The sequence below is a fragment of the Pholis gunnellus genome (assembly GCF_910591455.1).
Source record: "Pholis gunnellus genome assembly, chromosome: 1".
Classification (NCBI taxonomy): Eukaryota; Metazoa; Chordata; class Actinopteri; order Perciformes; family Pholidae; genus Pholis; species Pholis gunnellus.
Window position 1 is genome coordinate 13,404,618 of NC_136528.1, and position 19,378 is coordinate 13,423,995.

At 42.4% G+C, this 19,378-nt stretch overlaps 1 protein-coding gene across 1 annotated transcript; it reads right to left on the reverse strand.

The window, feature by feature from the left end:
* Positions 1–1,309: 1,309 nt before the first annotated feature.
* dhdh.1 (dihydrodiol dehydrogenase, tandem duplicate 1) lies at positions 1,310–4,464 on the reverse strand (the record flags this gene model as incomplete). Its single annotated transcript, XM_079165943.1, is given in 9 exon segments — positions 1,310–1,419; positions 1,824–1,974; positions 2,178–2,302; positions 2,883–3,167; positions 3,860–3,980; positions 3,984–4,013; positions 4,015–4,043; positions 4,139–4,250; positions 4,375–4,464. Coding segments are annotated over 9 exon segments (1,053 nt in total).
* Positions 4,465–19,378: the final 14,914 nt, after the last annotated feature.

The following is a 19,378-nucleotide window of genomic DNA, read 5'->3' on the forward strand; positions in this document are numbered from 1 at the left end:
GCACGGAAACAGCATGACATGTATAGAAATACACTACCGTTCAAAAGTTTGGGGTCACCCAGACAATTTCGTGTCAATTTTCAGTTTCTTCGCAATTTCTCGCATGGAATAGCCTTCATTTCTAAGAACAAGAATAGACTGGCGAGTTTCACATGAAAGTTCTCTTTTTCTGGCCATGTTGAGAGTATAATCGAACCCACAAATGTGATGCTCCAGATACTCCTATGTAGATATTTCATTAAAAACCAGACGTTTCCACCTAGAATAGTCATTAACCACATTAACAATGTATAGAGTGTATTTCTGATTAATTTAATGTTATCTTCATTGAAAGAAACAGTGCTTTTCTTTGAGAAATAAGGACATTTCTAAGTGACCCCAAACTTTTGAACGGTAGTGTACATGTATAACTTCTTTTTTTTATATCAGCACATTTCAGCATTATCAATTCACCAAGTAAAACAATTGCGAAAATAACGTTACTGCATTTGCATTCATGGACGGCATCCTGTATCAATGAGACACCACCCAGTTTTTTTGGACGTCTGCAGTATGAGGCCAAAAGGTATTAAATGAGCCATGCTCTTTGCTGACTCATAAAAGGCCATTATCTCTGTCCTAACCTTGAAAAGTAGCCAGTGCAACCTATTTTTGTTTGGAGAACATGAGTCTATTTGTACACAACTGCAGGGGTCAGACATAACAAAACACTTTGATTCAAATGTGCCACTCGAAGTCTCTTCTTCTCTCCAGCGGATGATATTTGAAATGAAACAAGGCTTTCACAATCAATCCTTTATTGGATTCATCAATCACACACCCCACAGTGACAGCTGGGGTTGCCTTTCAAGGCCTAGGACTTGATTACAGGACATGGCTGCTCTGTTTGTTACATTGTGATTTATCTGGTTTAAGACATTTTTAAACTGACATTTGTAAACTGACAGTGTCAGTGTTTTGTCGTGTACTGTATCATAAGGACCTACAAGGTCTTTACATGGTGAATCTGGGGTAGAATGAGATCTAACGGGTCTATGAGATGCAAGAAAATAAATGGAAAGCAAACAGTAATAAATGCACTGATTTGGACGGTCAAATAATTTGCAGATTTAATTTTTAATACAGTGGCCGCTCACTACAGTATGTTATCCAAGTCACATTTGTCTCACTGACACTGCGTCTGCTCGGGCTTTGTCACACACTGTCATGAGTGATCTGCTTATACCAAATATCCAAAGCCTGCCTCGAGCAGCTCCCTCTGTTCCATCTGAGTAGGTTAAGGTCAGGTGATTTCGGCTTTGGAGTGATGTCACTGGCTGTCCTGGCTGAAGGTAACTCCCACCTGTTTCCTGATTTCATCCATGATCTCTGTCAGTAAGACAGAGTCTGCCAGAGGCATCCGTGGGCTCTCCTTAAGTCCTGCAGATGAAGAGGAGTTTAACAGGGAAATCAGACTGACTGAAAGACCGTTTATAACCACAGTTAAATTATGCACATATTCACAATGAGGCATAAATGATGTCATAGCAGGGATGTAAAGATTATGTAAATTCATAAGAGGCCAAACAAATAGGAGTGTAATACTGTATAAGCTAGAGGACATCCCAAGGACTGATAACAGCATTGATTCTGAACCAATCTGATGAGTTCATTCATGTACTCATCCAAATTTTCTCAAGAAGCTCCAGGAAAGTGACCGTTTCACTGACTTGCAGTGTCGTTCTTTCAAACTTAGCTTTGAAATGGGGGTTTCGGCTGTTCAAACAGTTTCACCTCTTTGAAGACAAATATACAAAATACTTTCCTTTTTTATCGTGACCTACCTTTAAGCAGGCACCGCCTCACTTCTTCTGCCTCATAGCCAAGCCCAGTGCTGTCGATGAAATTCGGAGGGAGGCAGCGTTCAGGCAGAGGGTACTTTGTCTCCTTGTCGTTCACCATGAGTGTGGTAGGGCAGTGCATGGGGCCAACGACCTGGAGGGGAAAGAGGACATGCATTTTTGTGTTTATCCAATCACTCAACTCATAACTCATCAAATGCAGTGGGAATGGATCCGAGACTGAATGCTTCAGTTTAATTAAATGTGAAAATAATTAGCGGTCAACTCAGTTCTTTGCATGTCTCAGTCCTTTCTTAATTAAGTCAAATGTTCCTGTGCAAGACTACCATAATATACTTTAATGGAGCCCTCAGTGCCGCTGATGACAGCATCGTTCGGAAGTCGAGCAGCAATTGAAAAGGCACAGAAGGCCATTCTGTTCCTGGAGAACTTCATCACCACAATCACTGACTCATCCACTCCTGTCAAACATTTGAAAAGGTAGCTCATTGAAACACTGGTGAAAAGGAAATGGCTGAATGAATGGAATCGCTACTGCTGTTGCTCATCAAAACTAGGTCCAATAAGTTAAATTCTATTTGGGATTTACTGGCATGAGGTCACAACATTTGTTTTTGTGTAGCTATTAAATTAAAGTCAAAACTGTTACATGACGATAAGTAAGAGATAAGAAAATGCTCATTACATGTGTAGTGTGATGTGATGGACCTACATTGAAGGATATCATGCTGTGAGACAGCATTCCCCTGTCAGTTTTACTGTATTACTGTATTCTCCGGGGAGGCTTTGGATTAGTCTCACATTTTAAAGATAAGTCTGGGATTTTCTGTGTGAAGAATTCTTCCCTGAGGTGTTTACATTGTGGACAGTTTATTTAAAAAAGTGATTTCTGTCTAAGTTTCTTGTGCATCACAAGAGGGATTCTAATGTTCTTTTTTTATGGTTTCATTAGCCACTTTGTGATCAGTGATTCATGTAGTGTGGTTAATGATGCTAATCTACATCCCACCTCTGCTGTATGACCGGTGCGCTGAATCATACCTGAGTCAAGCAGCACCCCTGTGGCCTGGATGGACTCCGGCCTCTCTCCGTTGAACACCATCAGCACAAACTGCAAGCAGTACACTCCAATATCCAGCAGTGCGCCACCGCCCAGCTCCTTCTCCACAGAGCGGGGGATGTGGAGCTGAAGGGAGCCGAAGTAGGCCTTTACCAGCTTAAGCTCGCCTACTGCCTTCTCTGCCAGCAGCCTGCGCACCTCAGCATGCACGGGAAAACAGCGTGACCAGATGGCATGAGAGAGACGGAGCAGAAAACCTAGCACCACTGCAACAGTAAACAGCTTATACTGGACTTTCACCTGAGCAGCAGTTTATAACTACAACTCTCCACTTTCTCCACCTGCCATGAGTGCTGTGGCAGATGTGCTGGTCAAACATGACAGACAAGATGTTTTCTTGCGTCATGAGGTATAAATATTCCCATGACATTCAGGGTTTTGCTTCCTACATTAATCTTCTTTGCTTCAAATAACTGCACTCGTGCCACTGTAATGTAACTGCTGGCCTAAAGTGCAATGGGATTTCATACGCAGACCGCAATGCCTCCTGCTGCAATACTGTTTGTGACAGGTTAAAGCAATAGATATACATTTTGGGAAATACGCTTGCTTTATTGCAGAGAGCTAGATGAGAAGATGGATAGTGCTCTCTGCAAATGGGTATGGTGTACATTATCATCTAATTCCTGGCAGGAGAGCAAACAATGCAAAGTCTATTGACCAAAATGTTGAAAAAAAAGTAATTTAATAACGATATAATCAAAATGGTTTTCTGCATTTGATACATTTTTATTTCACGATACTAAAGGGGAAGATGTCTGTGTGTTATGATTATTACCTTCCAGTTTTAACCTCTAATCACACCTTCATTTTGGTTTGTTTTGGCACCAAACCTGCACCTGCTGTGACTCCATACTGCCAGCAAGTCACCCATTCAGCAAAGGTCTATATGAATGACTGTCTTCCTTCAACATTACCTCCATCAGGTAGACATTGTTTTTCTTGGCTGCGGCGATGAGTTCTTTCACTTGTCCAGAGTTCATATCGAAAGGTTTCTCACACAACAGATTCTTCCCGGCCTAAAGGAAAAGCAGACCGACTCGCCAGTGCTCTTGTGTGCAGCACTCCCAAGTACACAATGTCTGTGAGGATACAGATGTTCCAGGCTCAGCTTCAAACAGCGACACCAACAAGCCACTATCTCTGCCTGTGCAGCCGCTCACAGCTCTTCATTCACCAATGTCTATGTCGTTGGCCAGCTCCACATAGCTGCCGTAAGCCTTAGGAATACCATGCCTCTTGGCAAACTCTTTGGCACGCTCCAAGCTCCTCGATGCAATCACTGCTATCTGTGCGAAAGAGAAAAAAACACACACATTCATCCCAGTGCTGCTCTGTCAGCAGCTCTGTTTAGTGCAGAGGATACAACCTGCCTGAGAATGAAGATGTAGTGAGCCTGTTTGGGTAGAGTGCCTGGTGATCTCCAGGAGGCAGAGTCTTCATGGCCACGCTGAAGTCATGGCCGATCTTCCCCACACCACAGAGTCCCCATCGGGTTGCCATGTTAACTTGGAACGTATAAGTGACAAACGAGCGGGATGGTGCTTTAGTAAAGGTCTGAGCTGCTGGCGAATTGTGACCTTGGAAAAGGTTGCACGTTCAGGGGAAGAAACGTACTAAACTGTCATGCCTTAGAGCCAGCAGCACTTCAGCGAGAAGGCTCCTGAATTTATATGCTGGGGAGGCTGGATGTGTCACCTGCCCTCTGCTCCCACCCTGAGGTTAGAGGGTACAACACACACACAAACTGATGTGTTGTTGCTGACACAGGCCTTTCAATTTGAACTAAAGTGGTTTGTACTAGTTGCCTCTAGAAATCTGCAACAGGATTATCAGTGGGACTCTAATCATTAACACGCTGAAGGGGGAAAATTGCAAAGTTTAATGTATACAGGGCGAGGGCTCACCTTGTCCACAGATCAACACTCTCCCACAGTAGTACAGGTCAGGCATTGGAACCAGGAGCTGCTTTGTTTCACACTGAGAGAGCCACTGATTAGCCTGCGATGGTCTGTCAGCCACACAGAAGCTAGTGATTAAACCCGAGTCTCGTGGGGGTTTCTGGGGTAAATAGATATGCTAGGTTCAGAGAATGCTCATAGTGCCCACAGCAGGATAACTTAACTGGCCAGTAAGCTGAGCCAGGATGACTATAGAAAAGAATCAGCTCAGTTGCCCTTGAGCTAAATATTATCCGTTTACAGACAGACGGTTGTGTAAACTTCCTGCCATGTGCTGCCAGTAGAGGACACTGTGTTGTCAGCGGAGTTTACTTTCTCTCTCAAGCTCTGAGGAGTTGGCATTTGTCATTGTAAGGAATTATATAAAGGTTTGCAAAATCAGGTGAGCTAAGGAGAAGACAGATGCACTTTCTATCTGCCAGAGGTCATGTAACATTTGTTGAATTTGTTGTCATCTGAGGATAGTTACATTTTTTGACAATAATTCACAACATTTTAAATATATTTTCCTGTCTAAATGTATGCCCATTTAATATTGCGGTCAATTTAAAGTACAAACAGTCATTATCTTGTCTTCAGTATAATTATGGTGTTTTTCCTCATTTTCTGCAGGAGCTATATGGTGATTGGATTTACATGAACATAGTGTCCGTGTCAGCAACTTCCTCATTATAAAAAAATGTTTTTATCAATGACTCTACTCGCTGGCTGCTCTCCTTTTGTGTTTCACTTCCAAATGAATACTGGGAGCTGTGTGCCGTTGTCATAACAACAAGGTGCCAGCTGGGCAATTTGTATGCAAATGGCATTGGGCTTGGCCTGATATCCTTGCCTATACCACAGGACCTGGTTGCCATGGGAATGCCCAACTCCTCCTTGAGTAATTTGTACCTTTTTATTTATTTTTAACTTTAAGTAACACGGACACAGCGGTATTTCTCTGGCATCACCACAGGTGTTAAGACAAGAGGTAAAAGTGTGAGGTAGGATGTGTAACCTGACAGGGCGAGTGCAACTAGATTTTAAATTGGTGTGAAGCAAGGACTTGGTTCTGTGCGGCCTGCAGACGAGCACACAGCACAGAGGCTCAGGTGGTCAGAGAAGGGTGTTCTGGACAGGACTCGGACAGGGTCGCCCGACAGCCGTGCACTGGGACCCCACAGCTCTCACCGTCAGCTGAGCCATGGATGCCTACTTCTCAGCGGAGAGTGAAAACAAAAAAAAATGACAGCTGAAAGCATCCTGCATAAGCTCGAGGTCATGAGGAGAAAAAAAACCTGCAAACTGTTCAGTTTGCGTGAAGAGTGGCTGAAGAGTCGATATCAGAAGGTGGAGTTTGGGGCCCTGGGATGGAGGTGGATGGTAAAGATGGCTCCAGAAAGCAAATGATGATGAGCCGAGTCATTCAGCCAGGGCTTCAATATTTAGCACGCCCAGGATGATTGCCTTCCACTTCTTTCACTTCTCACTGTTTCTATTTGATTAAGAATTCATGCATCATCTCTTGTCTGCATCCCTATTCCACCAGGACATGGAGGAAGACCGGTCACAACAGTTTCCTTAGAGAGGGTGGGTTGTTTTGCATGTGAAGGTGGTTGATCACAGCAGTTTCACACATTGTCACATAATTTCATCTGTGCATATTGCTATCAAAAAGCCCCCTCCCCCATGTTGTTGTAAAAACTACTTTTGGGAGGAAAGAAACATAAAACATTAAAAACTTGTAAACTAGTAGGATTTTTTTAAGCTAGCCTGTTATTTGATGTTGTTGAACTCTTGTTGAATTTTAATTATTGAAGATAGTACTGGCTACTCTGCAACCCTAGTTACCACGTAACAGCTCCGTATTTCATCAGGAACTTCAAGTTAATGGGAAATAAAAAAGGACCAGAGAGAGGCACCCTAATCCTATTTTGATTGATGCGGATATGCAGAGGGTTCCCCCCCCCCTTCCTCCAGCTGTCAGTGTAAGTGAGAGCCATCTTGCTGCTTTGTGTTTTCTTTTTTGTGGGGGAAAAGGAACAGTATTGCAGCAGTTATGGGAGCACCATCACTCCTTCATCTCTGTCTCAAGGTCACTGCAGAGGAAGGGTGTCAGGCTAGACAAGCGCCAGAAGGCGCCAGCCATTTTGAGGGGAGGTTGGGAGCTTGATGAATCCAGGGAGGGAGAGGGATGTGGGCAGAGAGGAGTAATAAGGCATTTTGTCAATGCTACAGCATGTTCTGATGTGTGGGCCGGGTTATTTTTTTCCATTAGAAAAAGTGTGATAGAAGGAGACTGAGAGGAGCAAGCAGAAATGGGAGCCTTTGAGCCGCCCGGCATTGTGCTGGCCCTTTGAGAGTCCTATCTTTGTCTGCAGCACACACACACTGGGAGGCTGAGCTGTGGACCAAGAGCAGGCTGGACCAGAGCTGACTTAGCAGCCCTTCATCTGGATGTCAGTGCTGATAGGGAGGGCAGCAGGATGTAGAGAGAGTAGAGCCGAACATAAAGCTATTACACCGAGTTACCGTTCATTTCGACCAACTCTCCATGTGTTTTATGGTTTTTGTCAGCCGTTTTTGTGAGGCTGAAAACACTCATGAAAGTGGACAGAGGAGACACATTAGGCAACATGTCAGCATGCTGGTTATTATATGTTGATAGTTTATTTTACTATTGTGCATTTAGTCCTGATGCTTGGTTGCCTGTTTAAAGTCAAATGTGTGCACTGTTATTGACACAGTACAGAATAAGCAAGCACCAACAATGTGATCTAGTCATCACATCTGCTAAACTACACACCCCAAGCACATTTTAAGCAAAATTCACTTCCCTGTTACACTTGCAACGTCTCATTGTTGTGCAATCCTTATATATACAAGCAAAGTAATACCAATTGTTTATTACTCTGACCAAGGTTTCAGGCAGATGTACAAGGAGAATTGATTTACCAAGGTGAGTTTTCATGTTAACAAATGTGGTAAAATATGTCTTGTTTTTTCTGTAACGCTTACACTTAATGGATCTAAAAGAGGGTTTTCCAACCAACAAATAAAGCCCTTTGAGAGGAGGTTTTGCCCCTGTGGTGAATGTCTATTTCTATTTGAGTGCTAAACAGGTTTCTACTCCATCAGTGCTGTTGTTCCACTGAAGTAAGTACTATCTGTCTCCATTAAATGCAGCTTGCATTTAGGGGACATGGGACACACACTGCCTCTCTCTCTCTCTCTCTCTCTCTCTCTCTCTCTCTCTCTCTCTCTCTCTCTCTCTCTCTCTCTCTCTCTCTCTCTCTCTCTCACACACACACACACACACACTCAAAACCAAAAATAAGTTGTTTCTCTAAGCAAGTGCACGGCGGTGCCTCCTTGTATCGGCTGTCTGAGATTGTGTGAGGCAATATGGAGCCCATCTCAGAGCCTCTGCTGAAGTGAGAGTGGTAGACATGCCAAGAGCCAAGAAGTGGGGCAGATACGTACTAACCTATCATCACCTAACGTGGAGTGTAGATCCTACACCTCCATGATGTTCTGCATGTCTTGAGGTGAAGCAGGATTAGAGTTGTGATGTTTACATGCACAGTAATCTGACCAGCCAGATGGTTTGTTAAATAGAACCATCTGAGAAGCTATCATTGGTAACTGTTTGGAAAAGAGCAGGCACTTTCAAAAAAATATTTGGCAGGTGATTGGACGAACCATCTGTCGATCAAATTATTGCATAAACCAGTCAGGAGAAGAGCAAAAATAGATAAAAATGCTCTCCAGTTCTGTTATACCTGACGCTATTGTAGCATCTACACTAACGAACAGTCGCCTCTGTTTTTTGTCTCCCACACTTTTTAGCCACACACATTGCTGCCAGCAGCTCCTCACAGGACGCCGATTTCCCCAAGCACTGGCTTGTACAGCACACACGCGTTCCTTGAAGCCTGACAAGTTGGAATTTTGTGTGATATCGAGAATCCAGCTGTCGTGCAAGGTAACATGCACAAGGGTGTAAGACCTTGTGATCACAGATTCTAGATGCTGCAACACCAGTGCTGGTATTTAATGGCTTATTCCACATGTTTAAGATATTGATGAGTTACTTATTAACTATGAATCCATTTAGAATTCACAAACCATTTGTAAAGCGCTACAAATAAGCTAAAAATACAAAGACGGTTTTGAGGATGAAAATGAAAAATCCCAACCTGGCAACTCAAGCATTCTCATTATTGGCTTATTACTGATACATAAGGCACTGCCAAAGCATGCATTACCCATTTATAAACCCACTGCTTGAGAGTTTATAAATCATGACTCATTGAAAAGTTGTCCCAACATATTGCAATATTGATGATTAATCTCCTTATTATAATTTATCTTTTAACTTCACAGTCTCTTCAACTCCGCGAGGACGCCGGCGCCCTCGATCCCCTCCCTTTCCGTTCTTACGGCTTGCTTACGAAAATTACGTCACAAAACATGGCGCAAAAAAAAAAAAGAAATCCCAGCATGCTTAGAAACGTGTTTTTTGCGAAGAAAGCATCGGTTTTCTTTAATTCCTCACGGATTTTTCACAAAAGGAGCCCAAACACACACTGTCCAAAGTTGCTATGACCGCTGCAAGTCGGGTCTTGTAGCATTTTGACGGCGAAAGATACAGTATAGACCCGATTTTACGAATAAATGTGCTAGCGGATGCTACCATGGAGCTACCGGCTGGTATAAACCAGTGGTATAAATAGGACAAACCGAGCTCATTGTTGATATAAGCAGTCAGCCGACGCGGTCAGTTTTTCACTTTTTATTTTGACTTCTAAGGCCCACTGCTCTGTTTCTGTATGACCTACAGGTCTACAGACACTTTCACTAGGTACCTTAGAGGGTTTTCTTTCAAGACAGACCTCATTTATGCATATAGTCAAAGTGGTTCAGAAGATACAGGCAATTTAATTTGGGTATGTCATTTTATTTTGTTGCTCCAAAATGGGGGGGGAGTGGAAGAGGTTAAACCTTCTTCCACGTAAACATGAACTACATGGTAAGACCTTCCTGAGCACCCTTCCTCCACCGCGTGACAGAAAAGCTGTTCACTGAGACCAATGTAGCTGCTTCACCCACCTTTTGATTTCCCACTCCATCAGTGGTCTGTATCCCCCCTGTTGGCCAGTCACACTGGCTCCTCTGCGGGGAGGCCGAAGCCATTAAGCAGCTAACACACTCCGCTGCGTCCCCCTATTTAATTGCTTGATAGGACTTGTGATATTTTTATCAGCTGTCCTGTGGCGGATGGCTGCCAAGAGGGGAGATGTGTGTGTGTGTGTGTCTTTATGTGTCATGCCTCGGTACACCTCTGACAAGAGAGCTGCCTGCTTGCTGCAGGAAACCCGGGGCTTCTGTGCACCTGCATATCAAACTGTGTGACCCAGCCTCTCAGCCGTGACATAGTACAGAACATCCGTACCTAAATTGGGCTTGGCTTTGACGCCTCATCATCATCGTGCTAAGATAATGAACAATTTCTTCAACACTTTGGAGCTGATTTTCCCACATACAGTACACAATTGTTCCTCCACTGTGGATATTTTCATGTACGTTATGAGGTTTAAAGATGGCTCTGAAAAGTATAGTGGATGGATGTATCACTATAAGCTGATATCAGTATCAGATATGGGGCATTTTCCTGCCTAGGGACTTTATATACAGATACAGTACAAAGGTTACTGTTGCTGTCTCTCACACACATGCACACACACATTAGCACTTCCCTGCCGGCTGTTGGGTTTATTAACTGTATGCTTGTCCACAGTCAGAGTGATTTAGGGCTTTGGAGGGAGGTGAAGGGAGGAAGAAGTGTCAGTGGGGGAGCCAGAGAGAGAGAGAGAGAGAGAGAGAGAGAGAGAGAGAGAGAGAGAGAGAGAGAGAGAGAGAGCATAGGATCCTTATTAGAGCTCCGGAGCCTACTAACTGCCGACCAACAAAAAAACAGAAAAAAAACAATTCGCTCACTTTTCCAGCTGAGTTTTTGGCAGAAGATTAGGAAGTGGATTTCACCTCTTTGAGTTCAAGCTCTGTCTCATGTGGGAATTATTGAATTCGTTCAGCAACTCCCTCAATGCAGTATAGGAAATTTGACTGCGGTCACTCGGCACACTGATTGGATACAGCCAGTTAGTCACACTATCTTACAAAGCAAGCACAATTTCTCCCAAAATAGGGTAAGCGTAAAACTTTGAACCCTGGAATAAATAAATGAAAGCATATGCACCACATTTCATGGTCAATCTTGATCTTTCCTTGCCATATTTTCTGAGTGGACAGCTAACTCTAACAATAAAATCAATTCAAATCCTTAGATGTCTTTGCTGAATAGAAATGTCAAAATGTACTTACATTTCCTCAATCGCCAAAAAAAGTTTTTATGGTTGTTTGAGGTGATTCTTGTCTTTGTCGAAATGGAGTTAATGCAATGACTGGACTATGGAAACACTTTTGCCAAACAAATTATGACGTATTGAACATTTAACTAACATGACTGACTGAGCCGTGTATGGCTTCTCGGATATAGAGTGCTGCAGAGATGATGTATTTCTGTAGGCCAACTCCGGAAGTTCGTATCGCACTGGTTCCCTCAATAAAAAATAATGGAATTTTTCCATTGGATTTTGGAATACTGCAGAAAATAAGCTCTGTGGCAAACACAGGTTTATGATACTTCCTGTCTGTCCGTCTCCTCCTCACACTCAACCGATGGAGTACACCTACAGTGCCTACAGTGCACCTGAGCGTGGCCACAGACATACTCCATCGCTCGGCCATCACCTCACAGGTCTTTTCCTCTCCCCTACACAACCCTCATATGCTCCTCCTCTTTCCTACACTGAGGGTCTCTCCTTCTTCTCCTCCTCTATCCCTCTTATCACACACAAAACACACACACACACACACACAGCCAAAGAGGCACAGTCACAAATATAAGAGCACGAACACAATAGAATTTTCCAACCCCTCCCCCCTTTTTTTTTCCTCTGTTTTGCTCTGGGGGAAGTTGGCACCGTACTGTAACTGTCTATTGTATCCACTGCTGTGGGCTATGTGGTTACACCCTCACACATACACACAGACAATTACATGCAATATAAATCTTGCACATTTTGCAAAAAAAAAAGAATCCCTGTGAAACACCTGAGAAGGAAACATCAAAGGTACAATGGCTCCGAAGGATCCACCTCTGCTAATGAAAGTGAGTCATCCTTTACACAAACTATATCTGCGTCCTTCATGTTATGTAAAGACTCTATAGCCTCTGTGAGACCTGCTCCATTGATGGCTGTTGGTAAAGATACAGACAGATCATTTTTAGGGAGACACCTGACTCTGAAGCATGACACTTGACTACTGGAAAAACAACAGAAAATACCTCAAAACAATATTTACATTCAAGTCACAAAGAGGGTGTGCAAACTATCAGTCTACGTCTGGAGCGAAGGACGATGTGATATTATTCTTCAGCCATAAAGAGGGAGGAGGTCAGGGTAATTGAATGGCTCAACAAGATGACAGACTTTGAGATGGGTGAATGCTATAGACCCTTTTATAGTTTGTAAACAATGATGACTTACGGAAGTGTGCGCACACAGTTTGGTAAGAGCAGCTGAGAACAATAGCTTGTCAAGCTATGCAAGGGCATTAACCACCAAAGATAGCAAATGCAGCCCAAATATATTGACTTTGACGAATGATCTGTGTGTTAGTGAGTGAGGTGATAGAATACATTAGCAAGTAACCCAATATTTAGTGGCCGGATATATACACATATCTGGCCAACCAGTTACAACTAGCAGCCATGGATACATCTGGCTCAGAGTCACCAGTAAACGCACTTACTCGATCAACCAAACCGTAACCATAGCAGTGATTTGAAACCATTTTTGATTTGACAACTTTGATTTGTTGCACTTTTTAGTAAGACCCGTTTTGTATGTCAGTCACATAGCAGTGTTTTACAAATATATCTCTCTATGTTATCAAGAAACTGCCATAAATGGCCAAACGTTGCAGTGCTGACAGGCAGAAGGAGAGAATGGCTGCTTTACCAAATGCCTGAATGACCTAAAGCGGTGTGTGACTCAATTCTTTCTGAATTCATATGTGCAAAAGCGCAGAAATCCTTTCAAAGTGCCCTTTGCAACGGCAGCAAAAATAGGACCAGGCCTGGTCAATACAGAATATCAATCTATTATAGGTGTCTCATAATTTAGACCATGTAGATATTGTGTTAAACTTAATTAATTTTTCTCTAGGTCTCCCTTTTCGCACACCTCTCATTCTTAAGTCTCCTCTGCCTCGCTCCTTCCTCACCCACCCCTCTCTTTCTCCCTCCACAGCCCTCACTTTGTGAATGAGCAGCAGATTGTTCAGCAGTCCTTAAAGCCATATAGTGAGATATACGTCTGACTCTTCAGCACTCCAGAGGTGGTCAGCGACAGGGACTTTTTATTTTCCACAATGGGGAAAGAAATCATTCAGTGAAAGGCCTTTCAGGCTTCACTCACTGCAGATACATGTTACAGCTCTCCTGGGCTATATGACATAACATTAAGGGCCACTTGACATGAGGAGGGTGAACGCAATGTTGGCTGTGACTCTTTTGCCGTGTGCATTCCATCTGTTACTTTGTTGATGAGAAATAATTTGTTTATGCATGCATTGAGATGGCTACCGCATGTTTATTATTTGGGGGGTTTTAATGATCAGTCCATTAATGCAGGGGATTCCAGTAATATTTGATATGGGTGCCCACCTCTCCCGCCAGTAGAAAGGACATTCATTTGTGAGATGAAGCGTAGAGGTCAGCAAGGCCAGTGTGACATTCAGTGCATTGGTTGGCTGACTCCAAAATTGCTCCTCCTTTCCGCTCCCCTCCAGGAATGATTCTGCTCAACAGGCTGGCTCTTCTGCAACGTGATAACTTTGGGAGTCAGTTATGACACTCAAACCGTCGTAATTATTCTGAGCATTGGCTAGGTGTAATTAGGCCTCTCTAGATGCATACGGTTGATGATAATTTGATCCTTGCTCCCCCAGCTCTTCGTGATTCTCACATCGACATGATTTTATCACACAATATTTTGTGCTGCTAATATTCGTTTGGTTTTCATTGCCAAAGAGAATTTGATAAAGGACTGTATTTTTCTGATCTATCTCAAAGATAGAATAGGAACCATGGAAGGAAAACAAGCCTACCAACACAGCCAATCAAGACGCTCCTTTCTTAAGCCTGGCGATGGTTTACTACAAGGCCATTTACTGTCAGAATTTAAACCCACATGATTTATGGTATGGCTGCCGTGGTCTGCTTTCTTTCCTTAGTTCAAAGGATGAGCCTAGCTGCAAAACTCTCAAGGGCACAGGCTAATATGATAAACTGGGAACAGAGGCTGCAGGCTGAGGGGGTTGGGCCTCCTGCAAACTACAGTTTACCCTCACCCTGTGAAAAGCAAGCGCTTCATTCTCTGGAACCAAGGGAGGAAGAGGGATGAGATCTTTTTCCCCCCATCAACTCACTGGGGGAGAGGATGAGGAGGAGGAGGATGGTATTGTAGGGATCACCAGTCATGGAGGATTATCATTGCTAAAAATAAGAAAATGGTATTTTCCTCTCTTTCAAATGAGTTCCTCTGGGTTTCTTTTTCTGTTATTATTTGATGAAAGAGAGTGGTTTTATGAAATACGAAAGAATCAACCACTGAACGATATAGTATGCTAATATATTGAAATATATTAGTTTTTTTTTGCATTATTAAGTTTATTGTGGAGAGAAAAATATTTCAGCTTACTGTTCAGCATTTCAAAAAACATCACTAAACATCACTCTCCTTTATATTAAAAGCCCCGAAATATCCCCTGGAATATTTTACTCTCATGCCAGCAATCGGTTAAGCAGATCATATTTTGGATATAGCGGATATCACATTTTGGAATTAATCTTTGCAATTCAATTTCAAGGACCGAATCAATAAACAGTATTTAAACATTTTACGAGCATTGAAAGATGGATTTAGGACTCCCTAGTCAGAAATAGGCAGCTAACTGTATCAGCCTCTGAGGGTTCGTCTGGAGGGAGGATTGGCTGTGCTTGGAAATATTTAGGACGGACTGTTAGCAGATGGCTGGGTGACAACTTGAGCTTCTGGTTCTTGTGTTGACATATCACAGTGAGGTCGCAGCTCAAGGCAGCACGTCATCACATCAAAATCTGTCTCTCAGTTCCCATTAACACTCACCGGATAACATGGAAATGGCTAGCAAAGGTTAACTAGAAAATGCATTTCCTGCATTGGAAATGCATTGGAATGCTGAAAGCTGAAATGAATTGCAAAAACATTGCTGAAAATATATATAAATATATACTGTTTGCCTGATCTGACTTTTTCCGTCCCTATACCGATAATGAAACCTGGGTTTTGTGTATCGGCCGATACCGAGTACCGATCTGATACCAGTGTTGGATTAATTAACTGTATGCCTCACTCTGTGGAAGTTGCTATGATCATTATTTTATGTCTAAGGCAAAATCAGGCTTGACTTAAACATTGCTTTTCTAACTTTGAAAAACAAAATTAGACAAATAAATACATCGATAAAAATGTACTGAATTGTTATCTATTTAAATATTGGTATCCAATACCGGATCTGCATGTCGTCACCGATAGCTGATTCAGCTATTTGAGTCAGTTTTGGACTCATATCAGAAATATGTTTCGGTATTGATGCATCTGAATGAATAAATAATATTAACGATAATTAATACTATACAAATGTTGGCGCTCTGTGCAGCAGCGTGGGCGGGGCCTCAGGTCTCTGCAGACAGTTGATGATGTCGTCAGCGGGTCTTTACAGCCCTCTGCTCACGTCTGCTGCTGGATGCTGGATATATTAACCTTTCTAATGCATTTCCTTGCCATAAAACCTTGAATTGCAGTTTGAAAGGTGCTGTGACATTAAATGAACCTTCTTGCCTTAAGTTCTCAAGCCGCTTTAGACTCGTACTAAACCAGCAAAATGTTGCAGAAAGTAATGTTAATGTGTTTTTAATTGAATTATTCTCTTTAGATGACCAACAGACTAAAGACACTATATTTGGACCAACATGTCAAATCAGTTGAGCCAACTTACTGTATATTTTCAGGCTGTTGGGTGCAAATGAGAACTCATCAGTGATTGTCCCTGAATTTATACATCAAAATGTATTTTTACACATTAAAATATTAAACATCACAGTAGTACAACTTAGAATTTTGAACAACGATTTACAAGCATGACATAATTCAAACACATTCAATTTTTTTTTTTTTTATTTATTTTTTATTTAAATGACGAATTACAAACTTGCCTCAGAGGGCTTTACAATCTGTTCACATGACATCCTCTGTCCCAGAACCCTCGCATCAAAACAGGAAAAACTCCCCCCAAAACCCCTTTAACGGGGAGAAAAGAGGAAGAAACCTGTGGGAAAGCATCAGAGGAGGGATCCCTCTCCCAGGATGGACAGAAGTGCAATAGATGTCATGTGTAATCCGTAAGTGAGATCCGTGCGAGCAGAATTGCTTCTACTGTAGTGGAGGATCTGAATACGTTTTCACTAATTAGTTGTAAGTGATTTAAGTTTGGGAACTTACTTGGCAAACAGTTAATATACAAACAGTGATCCTAACCCTGACTCCAAATCCCTAAACCGGTCAAGGATCTGGAGTTAGGGTTAAGAACCACTGTTTGTTAACTGTTTGCCAAGTAAGGACTTATGTATATATATATATATACATATATAAATCTTAAAATACTGATATAAATGATCGTGTAATGTTTTCAAAAATTCTACTCAAGTATTACAGAAGTACAGTTGCCCACTTAGCGAATTTCATCAACAATTATTTCCAATTTAATTGGAAACATATTCACCCATTCAAACACCAATAGAAGCAAGCTACCATGCAAGGCACTGGCATTAGTGTCATGAGGTGAATGACAGGAGAGGGAAAAAAAATGCTCTTCTGCTAGACAAACCTATTCTTGTTTTTGATACTATATGTGGGTTAGTTTTATTTTGTACTTTGAATTTGCACTCTAGTACAGTACTTGAGTAAATGTACCCGTTTCCACCACTGACATATAGTGTCCTCTGTCTATATAACTCATGGACAAGGAAATCAAATTAGACATATTTGCATTCACCACTGAGCTAATCAAATTTCACATGTCTTCTACTGATGATAGGAAGTATTAGCTTGAAGCCTTATTTTCCAAATACTAACCCACACATAGTTCAGTTGTTTTCCTCTTCCTCTAAGTAGGGCATATATGGCCCATTCCTGACCATCATGACATTTCAGCAAGGGACGGAAGGAGAGAGCAGAGGGCCTGGGCTTTTTGGGCAGGGGGGTTGGCAGAGCACGAGGCAGACTGGGGACATCAGGCTAGCAACCTGTGGCCATTTTTCTGATGTTATCCATGCGTATGCTTTCATGAACTCAATCCCAGGAGGCATGCACAAGTACAGAGTCACCCACATGCATGAAAACACACATACACATCAACACAAAAAAAAAAACTTTCAACCATGTGCATCAAAAGCTGGAGCATTGCAAAGTTGGCATTTGGACAATATTTGTGAACAAACTGGCAGATGTCAAAAGGCTTTGAAGGCAGGGTTTTAGAGGAAAAAATGCACTAATACGGATGTGCCGTAGTTACTGTGTGCTTGTTTCTGAGTGCTCTGGGCCCTGGGCTGCCAAAATAATATAGTGCCAGCCAGGTCTGCATCCTACAGGCGTGAGAAGAAGTCGGAAAAGAAAAAGCATTTCCCTTAAAAACAAACTTACAAATATATAAGTTAGATAGGGGAAAAAAGAGGATGTGATAACAAGGTAATAGCATTTTTCATGTACTGAATCTAAGTAATAACTCTACATTTGGTCCGTTACTGCTCTGTACAGATGTTAAGACTTTCAGGACACTCAAGTTCCCCTGAAATCCACTCAAATCCCTATGTCCCTCTCTAATGGCACTATTAAAACATTATGATGAATGAAAAAAGTCGAGGCTTTCTCCCTCCTCCAGTACCAGAGAGAAGTTGAAAGGGGTTATCTGGAAAAGGAAAACACTTGAGACACACGCATATACAGTGCTTTAACCCCGAGGCCTGCAGGGTAATGGTAGGATTAATTACTGTTGAGTTTGACCCAAGAAGAACTAGAGCAGATTATCCCAGATGCTGCAGAGGAAGGCATTAGTGCTGGTCGTCCCGCTATGGCAGCAGAGAGACAGCCACCTCAAACGCGAGGATGTCACCATGACCTCGCTGATTTGGCCCGCTGTACAAAACCACATCGAGGCAGCATACAGGACGCTCACGTGGCATCAGCGGCCATACAGCGATTACACCATGCTCCTGTGTGCTCTCTTGTCGCCATCAGATGCCGGGTGGGCGACTGTAAGCCAGCTCCACTCCGCTCAGCAAGCAGTCATCAGAGAAGGAGAATAATGTGTAATTACAATAGACAATCTAAAACAAAGCCCTTTACTTTCAATGAGTTGCTCTTGGAGAAGGGAAGGTTACCTCAAGGGGGAATTCTAATGAAGCAGATGGCTGAGTGCTCACAGGGGCCGACGCAGACTGTCCCTCGTTTTACATTCTGCCAACATTTCCAGTATTCTGAGGAGTTTCACCTGCCTCTTGACCGCTTTTTGCATGCATCTGTGAGTGAATGTGTGTTTGCTTATAGACACATCGCACAAGATGGAGGGAAAAAACAATTAATCTCACAAATGTGTCATTTCCTGCACATGTATAGGCAAAAATGTACAATAAAGATTGCCTCAGAATAAAGAGGTGCATATTTTGCATCGTGCTAAGCGTCTTAGTGATGTGCAATTGATAACATGCTGCATCTTAACAGAGAAAAAAAGACAGAAGTTCCTTATATTTATGCTATACCGTTTTATTTCATCCAGTATGTGTGCTTATCAACAATGCAGCTTCTGCCTCACTCCTTTGACCGCCACACAAACCACGAGTCACGGCTTCTGTGTGTGTGGTTGTCGCATGGGTCAGTGCAATGTCCTGCAGGTACACATCTAGTCACACCATACCTGTACAGTTCCCTTATTGCTTTTTTCCCCATAGTCACCATTTGAAATGCAGAAAAAATAGATATCCATTGATCAATATAGCAAAGCGGTCAAAATACTGTCCTCCCCAAAAGGTCATGTGTCCTTGTAAGAAGTGTTGAACCAGTTGCTGCCTCGCAAACCAGAAAGGTTGAGCCTTCAGGTAGAAAGTCTTGTTCTGTAGCATGATGAAACGATAATGTCCCACTCCTTAAATGTTTCCTTAAAAATCATGGATATGTCATGAACTTTGTACATACACACAATTTGGTGAACATTGCTTATCATAATGGAGATGATGACATCACTTATTAAGA